This window comes from Clupea harengus, chromosome 6 (genome assembly GCF_900700415.2).
Source record: "Clupea harengus chromosome 6, Ch_v2.0.2, whole genome shotgun sequence".
Classification (NCBI taxonomy): domain Eukaryota; kingdom Metazoa; phylum Chordata; class Actinopteri; order Clupeiformes; family Clupeidae; genus Clupea; species Clupea harengus.
Genome location: NC_045157.1, coordinates 7,938,021 through 7,949,992, shown reverse-complemented (window position 1 = coordinate 7,949,992; position 11,972 = coordinate 7,938,021). Strand labels below are relative to the sequence as shown.

The 11,972-nt window shown below is 45.5% G+C and overlaps 2 protein-coding genes across 2 annotated transcripts in view; one reads left to right on the top strand and one right to left on the bottom strand.

Moving 5' to 3' along the window:
- Positions 1-832, bottom strand: part of nrg2b (neuregulin 2b) — a 69,675-nt gene extending 68,843 nt beyond the window's left edge. Inside the window, exons 1-3 of the mRNA XM_042707966.1 lie at positions 555-832; positions 276-462; positions 135-219 (exon numbers count right to left, since the gene is read on the bottom strand). Of these exons, the coding sequence (XP_042563900.1) occupies positions 135-219; positions 276-462; positions 555-832 (550 nt within the window). The remainder of the gene's footprint in view (positions 1-134; positions 220-275; positions 463-554) is intronic.
- Positions 833-3,002: 2,170 nt separating this feature from the next.
- purab (purine-rich element binding protein Ab) lies at positions 3,003-7,994 on the top strand. The gene has a single exon (XM_031568897.2). It carries the CDS (start codon positions 3,198-3,200, stop codon positions 4,026-4,028), a length of 831 nt encoding a protein of 276 aa, XP_031424757.1. The 5' UTR covers positions 3,003-3,197; the 3' UTR covers positions 4,029-7,994.
- Positions 7,995-11,972: the final 3,978 nt, after the last annotated feature.

Sequence of the window (11,972 nt, the reverse complement as noted above, 5' to 3'; positions counted from 1 at the left end):
GGTCGGGGAACATGGCCGAGTAGGCTGCGAAACTGATTATAAATCATGAACACACACACACAGACACACACACATTTACCTTGTAGCATCACCATAGCAATGGCCCATTAGTGAAGAACCCAGAGCAGACTTACCGCCAGTCCTCACACAGAATGCTCTCCACCTCCTTCTTGAGGTTCCTCTCGCCGGCGTCCAGAGGAGCAAAAGACGCTCTGAATACTAAAGGCTCCTCAGTGGGGTCCATGAAAAATATATATCTGTGGTCTTTTTCCCACGAGCACGCACGGCGCCTCGGTGCCGAAATCCCCCACGGTGACGAGCTGCTCGCGCTCCAGCCCGCCGCCGTTCACCGGCCACACGTCCAGCACCCTGACATTCACACTGTACGGCTCCACGGAGACGTTCTCGGGCAGCGCGAACACCTCACCTTCGATCACCACTGCCGCCCGGTACGCCCTGTTCCTGCGGGGTATCCAAGCTCGGGGCGTAGCACGCGAACGAGAGCCCCACGAGCAGCATGGAGAAAAGCGCCAGATCAAGTCTCCTGCTCATGCCGTCTGCTGGGGCTCAGAGGCGGCCCGCTCGCGGTGCTGCAGTGCTCTCGGGGCTGACGAGGGGCGGCGGATGATGGAGTCGGGTTACGGTGGCGGGAGACTGTGAATGGGCTCCGGTAGAGGCGCGGGGCGGCAGACCTTGCGCAAGAGTCCGTGCCATCTGTGTGCGAGCCGCTCTGCCCCATGCAGCCCGCGATGGGGAAACACGAGCCACTTAGGAACCGGAAATAGCTCCAGTCAGCGGTTGATGCGCGGTTGAAAAAATCTCGTTGCTGCATTCTCCTTCAAATACCGATTCCGAAACGCAAAAATGCATTCATAAATTACGCTGCCTTACCACAACACGGGGCTACTGCAAAACGCCGCAGGTCCCCCCTTTATCCAGCCAATGTCATGGCCCAGCCTGGGCGCACTGCCTTTCAAACGCGGTTTTCGATGTGAAACGATTCAGACTCGGCACAGAGAAAACAGCATCGGAATATCATACCGTGTGAAGGGTTCTGTTTCCGCGGGCGAGCGTTATCGACGCCCAAACGAGACGGCACGGAGCGGCCGAGGATGTTGCTCAGTTGGGCGATGCAACAAGCGCGTCCACTTCGCTCGCTGCCCGCTCTGCCGCCACCACACACTGCCGGCTTACGTGAGCAAACATCACCTGGCCGGTTCGCTGCTGTCTGTGCGAACTTCCTGCGCAAATTCCGTGATGTGCCGTCAGAGCACATACGACGCCTTGTAGGTCACGGAAAGGCTCCCAGAATCCACATCCGCACGAGACCAGTATTCTTTGAGGCGCGCGAATACAGCAACTCGTGCATTCACACCAACGTAATTAACGTAGGGAACCGACACAATGCAGCGCCTTATAACTTTTGCTTGCAAAAAAATCTGTTCCCCGTGAGAGCGCGCTCTGATTCCCTGTAGGATTGGTAGAAATGGTCCAGGCACGAGCCTGCGATGACTAACGCTGCGAAAGTAGCTCAGTCGTCTCGAGCGCCGGACAATCAGCAATGTTTTTTTTTTTCTTGACGTTATCCTTCTTTCGTTTAATCACGCGGCTGCATTCAGGTCACATTCACATTGCTGGCCCCCAAATTGACCAACCAGGCGTCGCCCGAACGGGAGGCGAAACCTTTCAACGCCCTTTCGCGCACGTTGGCAATCGCAAACAGGTCCTGCGGGTATGAGATAGGGACAGGACGCTGTCTGTATCGATAGAATGCTGGTGTGTCATAACACTGGCAACCGGCTGATGAATGATACGCAGAGATAGACAGAGGTAGAAAATAAAATGTCCTACAACTCCGTGCTCACACTCTGTGCGTGTGAGTACCAGTCCCGACGGCAGTCGCCAAGTGGATAGTGTAAATATTACCAGCATCTTTCCCTTGGCACAAATAAATGCGACGTTTGTGAGACAGTGTATGGTTTTATCCGCTGCTGTCGAGCGCCCTCTACAGGCCGAAGCTGATACTTGTCGCACATAGTAACAAGAGGGGAAAACGATGGAGAATTTCTTGTCAGCATTGACCGTCAGCAAGAGTGTATCTGCGAAACTTGGGGTTGTTAAAGTGGTCTCATAATTGCCCTCCTGACATATCCTGTAACAGTGTTTCATTTCCGTGGTTTTGCTGACAAAGCACGAGGCGGTCATATAAGGTTCCGATCTAAGTAAGGGATGCCTCCTGGATGCCCAACGTGCGCTCGAGGGGGCCACTCGTTATTAAGCAGCTTTGCACAGTCGGTGGCACAGTGATGCCGTTCGGGAGGGACAGTACAAGTGTGGGTTAGCTCGTTCGTTCCGTAAATCATTTTATACATCAGTTCACATCTGGGCTCGGCGTTCGGAAATAGAACTGGCCATGGTGCTGAAACCGTCGAATGAACTCTGCCCCCTTAAAAGTGAGGGGCGTTTGGCATGAGATGTTTATTTCCCGGCTTATGGCTGTCTCTGGGCATGCAGGGTTAAATGAGCAGAAGAGGGCTGCGTAGAAAAAATATTATTATATATTCTACTTATAGGTATGCAATCCCCAGGGAAATTCTCAATCATTACAGCTTAAGTGGTACTGTGCTGAAAACAACATACCCAGAAAACCCTTATGTTAGTTATATGGAATAATTTTGATGTGAAAGCTTATTGTGCATACATTGTGCTTTCGCAAATCACGATAATACACGTGGGATGTGTGTTTGGTTAGGCTAATCTTTGAGTCGTTGCATGATGTACATGAATAAATTATGTTTCTTTCTTCAAACCACAAAATGAGAATGGTCCCTGGAGTTGCCTCCTGGATTCCTGCTGATCTATGGTTCTCTCTTGTCATGTGACCTCAAACCGTTTAAAGAAACGAAACCAGGAATGGTGATACTGAAATGCCTTCAATTCAGCTGCAGTGTCTAGATTTTTTCCCCTTTCCTCTGCGCACAGCTGCGCAAGTTACGCGCCGCTTTGACGCTAAGAAACACGCCCACAATTACGACCAAATTCTACAGACTCGTTCGGTGCAAGCAGTCCCTATCATTTCCAACGGCAACCTTCTGTGTCATGTGCAGATCTCGCGAGAAGCATTAGCTGTTTCTGCTGGCGATCTGGGCTGCAGCAGGCTGAGGCACACTGCGAGAAGGTAAGAGGGGACGCACATCATGGCGGACAGAGACAGTGGCAGTGAGCAAGGAGGATTCGCCACGGGCCCCGGAGCCGGCCCGATGCACCCGTCCCGCCTCCAGCACGACACCGAGGAGCTTGCCTCCAAACGCGTTGACATCCAGAACAAGCGCTTCTACCTCGACGTCAAGCAGAACGCCAAAGGCCGCTTCCTGAAGATAGCCGAGGTCGGGGCCGGGGGAAACAAGAGCCGCCTGACTCTCTCGATGTCAGTAGCTGTGGAGTTCCGTGACTACTTAGGGGACTTCATCGAGCATTACGCCCAGCTGGGCCCTAGTAACCCGGAGATGGTGCAAGACGAGCCCCGGCGGGCCCTAAAGAGCGAGTTTCTGGTGCGGGAGAATCGGAAGTATTACATGGATCTAAAAGAAAACCAGAGGGGGCGGTTTCTGAGGATCCGTCAGACCGTGAATCGGGGGCCCGGATTGGGAACTGCACAAGGCCAGACCATCGCGCTTCCAGCCCAGGGACTTATTGAGTTCCGCGACGCGCTGGCTAAACTCATCGATGATTATGGTGTGGACGAGGAGCCTGCAGAGCTACCGGAAGGCACTTCACTTACGGTGGACAATAAGCGCTTTTTTTTCGACGTGGGCTCAAACAAGTATGGAGTGTTCATGCGCGTTAGCGAGGTGAAGCCGACCTACCGCAACTCCATCACAGTGCCCTGCAAAGTGTGGTCCAAATTCGGCGCAACCTTCTGTAAATACGCCGACGAGATGAAACGGATCCAAGAGCGGAGTCGAGAGAGGAGGGCACGCGAGCTGCTACCGGAGGGCCTACAGGGAGACGAAGGAGACGAGGATTGATGGATATAAAACGCATATTCACACGAGACAGAGAGAGACCGCGGAAAAGAAATTCAAAATATATATGAAATAACGAATGACATTTAATCAAACGTTACTGTAAATGTTAAAAGCGCGAGAGAGAATTCCAAGGGATCACCCTACCACAACCTTCAAACTTGCAGTCACATCTCAACCATCACCGGAAAATTCCCACTTATCCACAATACTACAGTAAGCCGCTGCTATCAGTAACATGGGTCTATGAACTGGTTTTCTGCTCACAAAAAAAATATAATAGACTGGAGTTTGTCTCACCTGTCAACAGCCAGTTTTATACACGTCCAGGCCATTGAAATGGGTTCCAAAGTGCAAATTCAAGATGTTATAGCGAAAAAGAGAATCTATATATATATATACGTTTTTATGTGTGCTAACATTTGACTCCAGCACAAATCAAGTAATATTTAGGAGTTTTATGAACCAAAACTTCAGCGTAGAAGTTTACACAGATTATATTGTACGTGTGTCTGTGCCCACCCGGCGCAGACTGTGGAGGACGTGTCAACAAGCATCTATCGGAAAAAAGAAACAAACCAAGGCAAACATGCATTTGAAGAATTAGAAGTACTTCATCTTCCATTTTGAAAGAGTAGAGACGGCAGACGAGCGTGCATCCGGTCAGAGTGAGCTCCCGTGCCTGACGTCAAACGAGAGCGTCAGGTCGGAGGTAACGTTGCCATCATGACCAGTGCGCGACTCCTAATATTGAATATCAGCCCACAGCACCGTACCCCCTTGGGCAAATGCTATCATGACAAAAAGTGCTAACTTAGAAATACAAATTATGATTTTGTGAATCAGATGTATTTAAATTCTGAACATGCCCACGTTTTCTGTGGGAGTATTTTTTTTCTCTCTCTTTTTGGGGGGGAGGGAAGGGGAGGGGGTTATACAGAGCAGGAGCTGTCCACCAGTACAAGCTTGAGTCGTGTTCTAGGAGAGAAGAATCCATGTGGGCGGCACTTGAAGCCCGCGTGGATCGTCCTCTTCAACGTCAAAAACAACCTGGTGCCTTATCCCTGCTCCACACGTTTACATGCTCCGCGTGCCCCGACGCTTCCGATCACTGGTTCGTCTTGCTTCATCTTTGGCTCACCGCAGGCGCGTTCACTGCTCCAGTCGTGGTATTCCTGAACGGACTTGCCATTAGAAACCAAACTCAAACAACACATACTACTCGGCTTTCCTCTTGTCTTGTCATCTGGAGAAGCGGGCGGTGATCTGCGGAGATAAAGCAGCGCAGTGATGTAAGCATGGATTCGTTCACCTGGAGGGATGGGGGACTTCTCTTAATGCTCTGTGTAAGAAAACAAAAACAACAAAGTTGTACATGTATTTTGTCCCGTGGGTGGGTTTGAAAAGGGGGTGGTGGTGCGTGCAGGGGGGCAGGGTGTTTTTTTAATGGTGCTACTTTCCACGCGCGCCGTGGGATTCGCCGGTCTTGCTAAAAATCAGTTTGCCTACCTGTTTGTTTTGACGTTGTGACGTCACTCCACATGTTGTCATATTCCAGCTCATCCTCTCAAAAGTAACACTGCTAACATTTCAGTATCGCGTGCAATATGGTTGCCTACGTGCCAACCGTGGCATTTTCTGTATACCGATGGAACTAGTTCTCTCTGTAAGACGCATAGGACTTAATTCTCCCTTACGATGGATATGTGAAGCACTTTTTTGGCACTTATTTCATTTTATTTTTTTGAAACACGCGAAAACATTCATAGAGAAGAGATCAAAGGTTGACCGATCTCCTCGTGGTTTGCCTAGTTCCCAGTTTGGCTGAGTCGTGCGCCACAGCTATGATCTTGGCACTCGGCTGTGGAGACGCACGAAGCAGGGATGCCCATCTCTCTTTGCGACCAGCTCAGGCACCGTGGCTGCGGCTGTGGCTACGAGTCGTGCCTGTAGTCAGGCCAGCGACGCAGCGGAAGAGCTGCGTAAAAGTCTGGCGTAGGCTCTCCACCGGGGACGTTCCATTGTAGTTCGCTGCTCGAGCGTGTTTGATACATTCTAACTCTCTGAAAGTTCTTCAGAACTGGCACAATGCTTGCCGAAAAGAGAGATTTAATGAGTTATTTTAAAAGTACCCTTAAAGGAATGTTGTGTAAAGAAACAATTTAAGAAGAATAAAACAACTCTTTAATTTAGTTTGACTCCCACTGCAAACATGTTAACCAATGTCAAGAGTTGAAGAAAGCAAGATTCCTCTGAAAGTTTTTATTTAGCTTTGTTCAGCTACTTCATTTCTGCACTTTTCTCTGTAGACCTTTTTGAGATTATTCTCAGTGGTATTTAGCTGCAACACTGAATACACAATATCTTTCTCTCACCCTCTCCCTCACTCACACACACACACACACACACACACATATGCGGACACCATCATTGTTGTTGAGTGGGTCTCCTGGGGAACATCTGCCCAGATGTTCTAACCTCAGACTCAAACTTCAGACTTGTTCTTAGTGTGAGTCTGACAAAAAAAAACCTAACAGAGACGGTGGCAGCATCCCCGATACTGCTGCGTCCTCACTTCCTGACTTCTGAGTCTACTAGAGTGTAGACGTCCAGGCGCCACGCGCCCTGACGAGGCTGTTACGCACTAGCTGACACGAGGACAGAGCTGGCCTGGATCGGGCCCATAGATCAGAACCACATGCGGCCCAGAGCACTGCCTTCTACCGCCTGTCCGTCCTGCCTCCTAGAGTGTCTGTGCAATGCCTAGGATTAGCTTCTGGTAGCTAACGTGGAGAGCATCTGCCCTTGACACCTCTACCATCCTAGGGATGTTGACCCCTCATTACGTGTAGGACTTGCGTGTTAGGTTGGGTGTACATGCATGTCTGTGTGTCTGTGTATGAGAGAGAGATATATATATTATGCTTCCCTTCACTGTTCCTGTCATCCTCTTGTCCAGCTCCCCCCTCTCTCTGAGTACTGTGTGAAGTGGAAAAGCTCTAGGAAATGGAAACTGGAAAACCCCCTGGCTCCACTCTAACTCTGTGACTGGGCTCATCTGCAGGCCACGACAGCCGACATGTAGAGGGTGGCCATTAGAAAACTCACCAGAGAAAAAAACAAAACAACATATGTTGGTACTGAAATGCCTCTTAAATGCTCAAAAACATACGAAAATGTTTTATTTTCAAAGTGATTCTTAAAAAAAAAAAAGAGACTAATTACTAATCCTTTAGGTGCTACTAAAACAGCTCTTTCTTAGTGTGTGTTTGTGTGTTGTACGTGTGTGTCGGTGCTCCACTGAAACAGTGCTAAAAAGGCTGTCTTAATGTGTATGTGTGTGTGTGTATGGTAGAGAGAGAGCTACTAAAACAGTACTGAAATAGCTGTCTTTGTGTGTGTGTGTGTGTGTGTGTGTGTGTGTTTGTGTTTATGCCTGTGTGTGTGAGAGAGAGATACCTACTGAATTGGTACTAAAACAGCTGTCTTACTGTGTGTGTGTGTGTGTGTGTGTGTTTATGCCTGTGTGCGTGTGAGAGAGAGACCTACTGAAACAGTACTAAAATAGCTGTCTTAGTGCACACTGCCTGGCTTGGAGGCAGTGCACAGAGGAGACCAATCAAATCTCATGTTATGATTGTTTCCTTAGCAACGACCTCTGACCTCCCTTAGGTGGGCCTGTATAGCCAGAGGTGTCCATGCCCTCCCACCATGGGATAGCGAGAGTGTGGTGGTTCTTGGGCTGGAATACCTGGTGTGGTGGCACTTTTTCTTTTTAGTGTTAGGAAAATCTCTCGAGCTAGAGGTGTTTCTTCTGGTCTTACCTACCATCATCAGTCTGTGTGTGTGTGTGTGTGCTTACACACATAAGACCAGCTGACCTGGGAAAAGATTCCACCTCCCAAGTCATGTAATCAGCCCAGACATCACATCAACAGAAAACCCAAGAGAGCAAAAACACAAACAAAACAAAAAAACAAAAAAAAGACAAAACTAAAAAATGAGTTACATTTTAAAGACATATTTTTGTGCTTGTACTTCTGTGTGTGTGTGTTTATGTGAGTGTAAGTCATTTTGGAAGATTCCATTTTGGTTTACAAAGAAAAAAAACACCCTTAAAAAACCCTAAAAAATATATGTTTTCTGGAAAGACAGGAGGACTTTTCTAGATGGAACCGGGTAGAACGTTCTCACCTGTTCTCTGTTCTCTTCATCCCCTCTCTCGTGTCTTCATGATATTGAAGTTCTGCAGAGCCACGTCTTTTAGAATGGTTCTAAAGGGAACCACAGAGCGTGCGGCACTGTCTGTTGGTGCTCACACCAGTCTCCCTATGTGTGTATGTGTGAGTGTGTGTTAACAGAGTTCTAAACACACTAAGAGATTGTATAAGCCAATCCTCCTCTTGCTCCCTCTAATCGACGGGGGATTGACAGTTCTGTCATGCAGTACTTCCGTGGCCTCGTACTCCAGTTGTTGAAAGCAGGGGATTGGATCCAAGAGGAACAGTGATTATAGCATGGGGGGGGGGGGGTTGGGACGAGGAGGAGGAAGATGGAGAGGAAGAGGGTGGGGGGTGCAGGATAGGTCCCACGAGAGCAGAGGTCCACTGATAGGTCTCACACATATCCTGTGCTCATTTTCTTTTTAAATTCAGACAAATGTGTTGTACTTTAAAAAAAATCTATCTATCTATATATATATATATAAATATATATGTATATGTATATGTATATATATATATATATATATATATATATATATATATATATATATATATATATGAGACCTGTGGTGTGTGTGTATATATGGTTTGTTACATATGATGCTCCTCTTTATGGATAAAAGATAACATATAGATATATCTCTCTATATAAATATATATAAATATATAAATACATACAGGAAAAGCATATTGCTGTTTCTTTTTTTTCCTTTGAATTTTGTACTTAACAGAAGCATTGAATCAAATGGATGAATACTTGCACTTTAAATGTATTAAGAAAAGTAAAAAAAAAAAAAACATCTGCATATTATTTTTGATAGGAGAATCTCACATTCAAAGAAATATGATAATTACTTTCCAGGCTTTGTGACAATTTCCTGTTGGGCAGAAATGTATCAAGCTCCTGTTACTTCCTGAAGTCTATTTTGTGTGTGTTGGAGACGGTTAACTGAACTCAGCTGCATGGCGAAGCAGTAGTAGAGACTCCTCTTTTCTGTAGTTGGTTTGAAAAAAAGAAAAAAAACAAAAACAAACTTGTCTGATGATTAAAACAACTGTGATCAACAAACTCATGCATCCATGTTTAACTTCTCTCACTATTCTAGAGTATTTCTTTTCTTTCGTTTGCCTTTCCTTATGACATGAAGATGGTGCTTAAATTGGCTTAGAATTCCTCAGATCTGTACTCTTTCTCATCATAGCCACCACCACCATCTTTACTCCCATCGTTGTTGACAGGATGAGCCGTATCTTAATGTTTTTTCTCCATTCCTCGGTGTTTCTGTATGCTCACCACTTTATGAAGTTTCTGTTGTTGGTAAACAGTGTGTTTTGTACAGGTACGATGTTTTTTTTTTTTTTTTTAGTTGGAGAGCCTCTTTTCGTCTGAAAATGACTAATTGCAATAAAACATTCATTCCTCCCTGATCCGTGGGCTGTCCTGTCATGTGTGCGGCAGGTTTGGTTCAGTCTCATCACTCAGATGTCTGTGGAGCAGGACCTCCTACCACCTGCACCATAGAGGACAGCAGCAGCAGCAGCAGCAGCAGCAGCAGCCTGCTCAGGCCAACAATACTAGCACAGTTTCTCGTGATATCAGAGCATACGCTAATGATTCTAATAATTGCTCTCTTCTTTCTTTCTTCTTTCTTTTGTCACACACACACTTTTAACCAGTTTCCATTGAATCACATTGGGAGATATTATGTTAGGTCTTCAGTCTTGTAAGATGGCAGACCATCAGGGCTTCCTTTACAAATGGCCCCCCGGGGGCATTAAAATCACATGCTTACCTCTGCAAGATCAGCCCCTACTTCAGCTTAATTACAGTCATTGACATTAGCTAAGAAATGATTTAGCATTATCAAACCATGGACTTAATTTAAAATAAGTTACAAGAAAGGATAAGTACTGAACTTCAACATCTATAATTTTGTCAATTATCTTCCAGGCCATTAATGTCAGCACTAAGAGATATGAAGTAAGGGTAACACGGGTGTAATTAATGATTTACTAATGTTAATAGCAACAAGTCATTCATTGTAGTTCATAAAACTTTAATATTCAATCCTTTAAAGATGCAGGGCTAGTTAGAAAGAGCTTTACTAAACACAGTTTACAATTTTTAAAGAACATCATCTAACGTCATCATCTTCATCTTCAAACTTCATTCAATCACAAGACATCTTCAGGATACTGTAAGAGTTATTTGATGTATTTACATCGTTTATCCATTATCTATCTAATCCAGTGCCTTTAGAGTGTAGATTCCTTCCAACAGCCAACATTCTCAGTGTTCAGTTCAGTTCAGTTCCACAGTGGGGATCATTATGATCTTATCTTTAAACTAATGTACTGATGTTTGGCAGTGATAACAAGATTACAGATATCGTTAATAATACTGTTTGAGTTTGCACTTCAAGACTAGTCGGTCGTGAGGTGCTTTTATGTTTCTATTTGAAATGTCCATTTGATCAGAAAATGTTCTTGTGTTGTCTACTGGTAAGTGTTTTTCTTCGTCATATGCTGATATGGATGCTGGATGGGCTGGAATGAAAATCCTTTCCAACGTCACTGTGGTCACGTAATTCATAGTAAACAGGTGGTCTTTTTTATAAGTCAATATGTTTTGGGTGTACACATTTTTTGTGTCTACTAATGGAACATGTGTGTGCTTTACAGACTTTCAGGTGTTGTCTATGAGGTCTAGACGGTCGCAGAGCCTTTCCCTCAGCCACTGGGGGTTTATCCCATTGTGGAAAAGCGCCACAACTCTCCCCCAGGCTGTCCCCGCGGTGGCGCAGTTCCAACGGACGCGTCAGTCATATAGGAGCTATCCATGGTCCTGACGAAAAGCTTAATTATAAGTGTAGGTCTGGTGTCGTAACGTGAAGCATATTTCATTCATAAACGTGGATGTTTTTCACAAACAAACACCCCTTTGATTAGATTGCAGCACAAAATGCTGAGCTGTTCAGAGAAAAGACAAGGGACACTACGAGAAAATATGTAATGTAATGTAAGTTTTATGTGATAGGTGATATTGCCGGAAAGACGTTTTTAATCATTATTTGCATATATCGTGGTGGAACTCACGAAACCTTCTTTTATATCAAATAAATTGTCCCTAAGCTACTACTACATTTTGTAGTACTAACTGGGTCTTATCACTTCTTATGTGTAAATGTGCGGCTTACCATAATTAAACTAAGGTTTGCAACATGAAATTGATAGTAGTAAAACAAGTCGTAAAGTGTTGAAGTAAAACAACAGGTAAGGTAAACTAGACTGCTCGCAGTTCACTGAGGTCATTTCCTGGGTTAAGGCTTAATAGCAAATTAAATGCAGACCAGACACGTTTATTTTTAAAAAAGGACTTTTATGAAGCACTTTTGCTTGTCACCAGCAAAGGCGCTTTTCATCTGTTGTGTCCTAACATGTAACAAATAGCCATGACCAATTAAATAAAAACATTTTTTTTTTCAGAGGAAATGTGACAACAAAGTGCCCAGAGAAGGAGAGCGCGCAATCACGGAGTTAGATCACTTCAGCCAAACTCCCCGTGTTAAAGCGAGATTAAACATGGACGGATCATCACAGTCTCTAGTACAACAGCGTTCGCTTGCTACCCTAAATACCGGGAAAAGTCATATTAGCACAACAGCCAGGGCGGGGAGGCATAATACAAGAGAATAAGAAAGCCGTTACTAAGAATGTATATAAA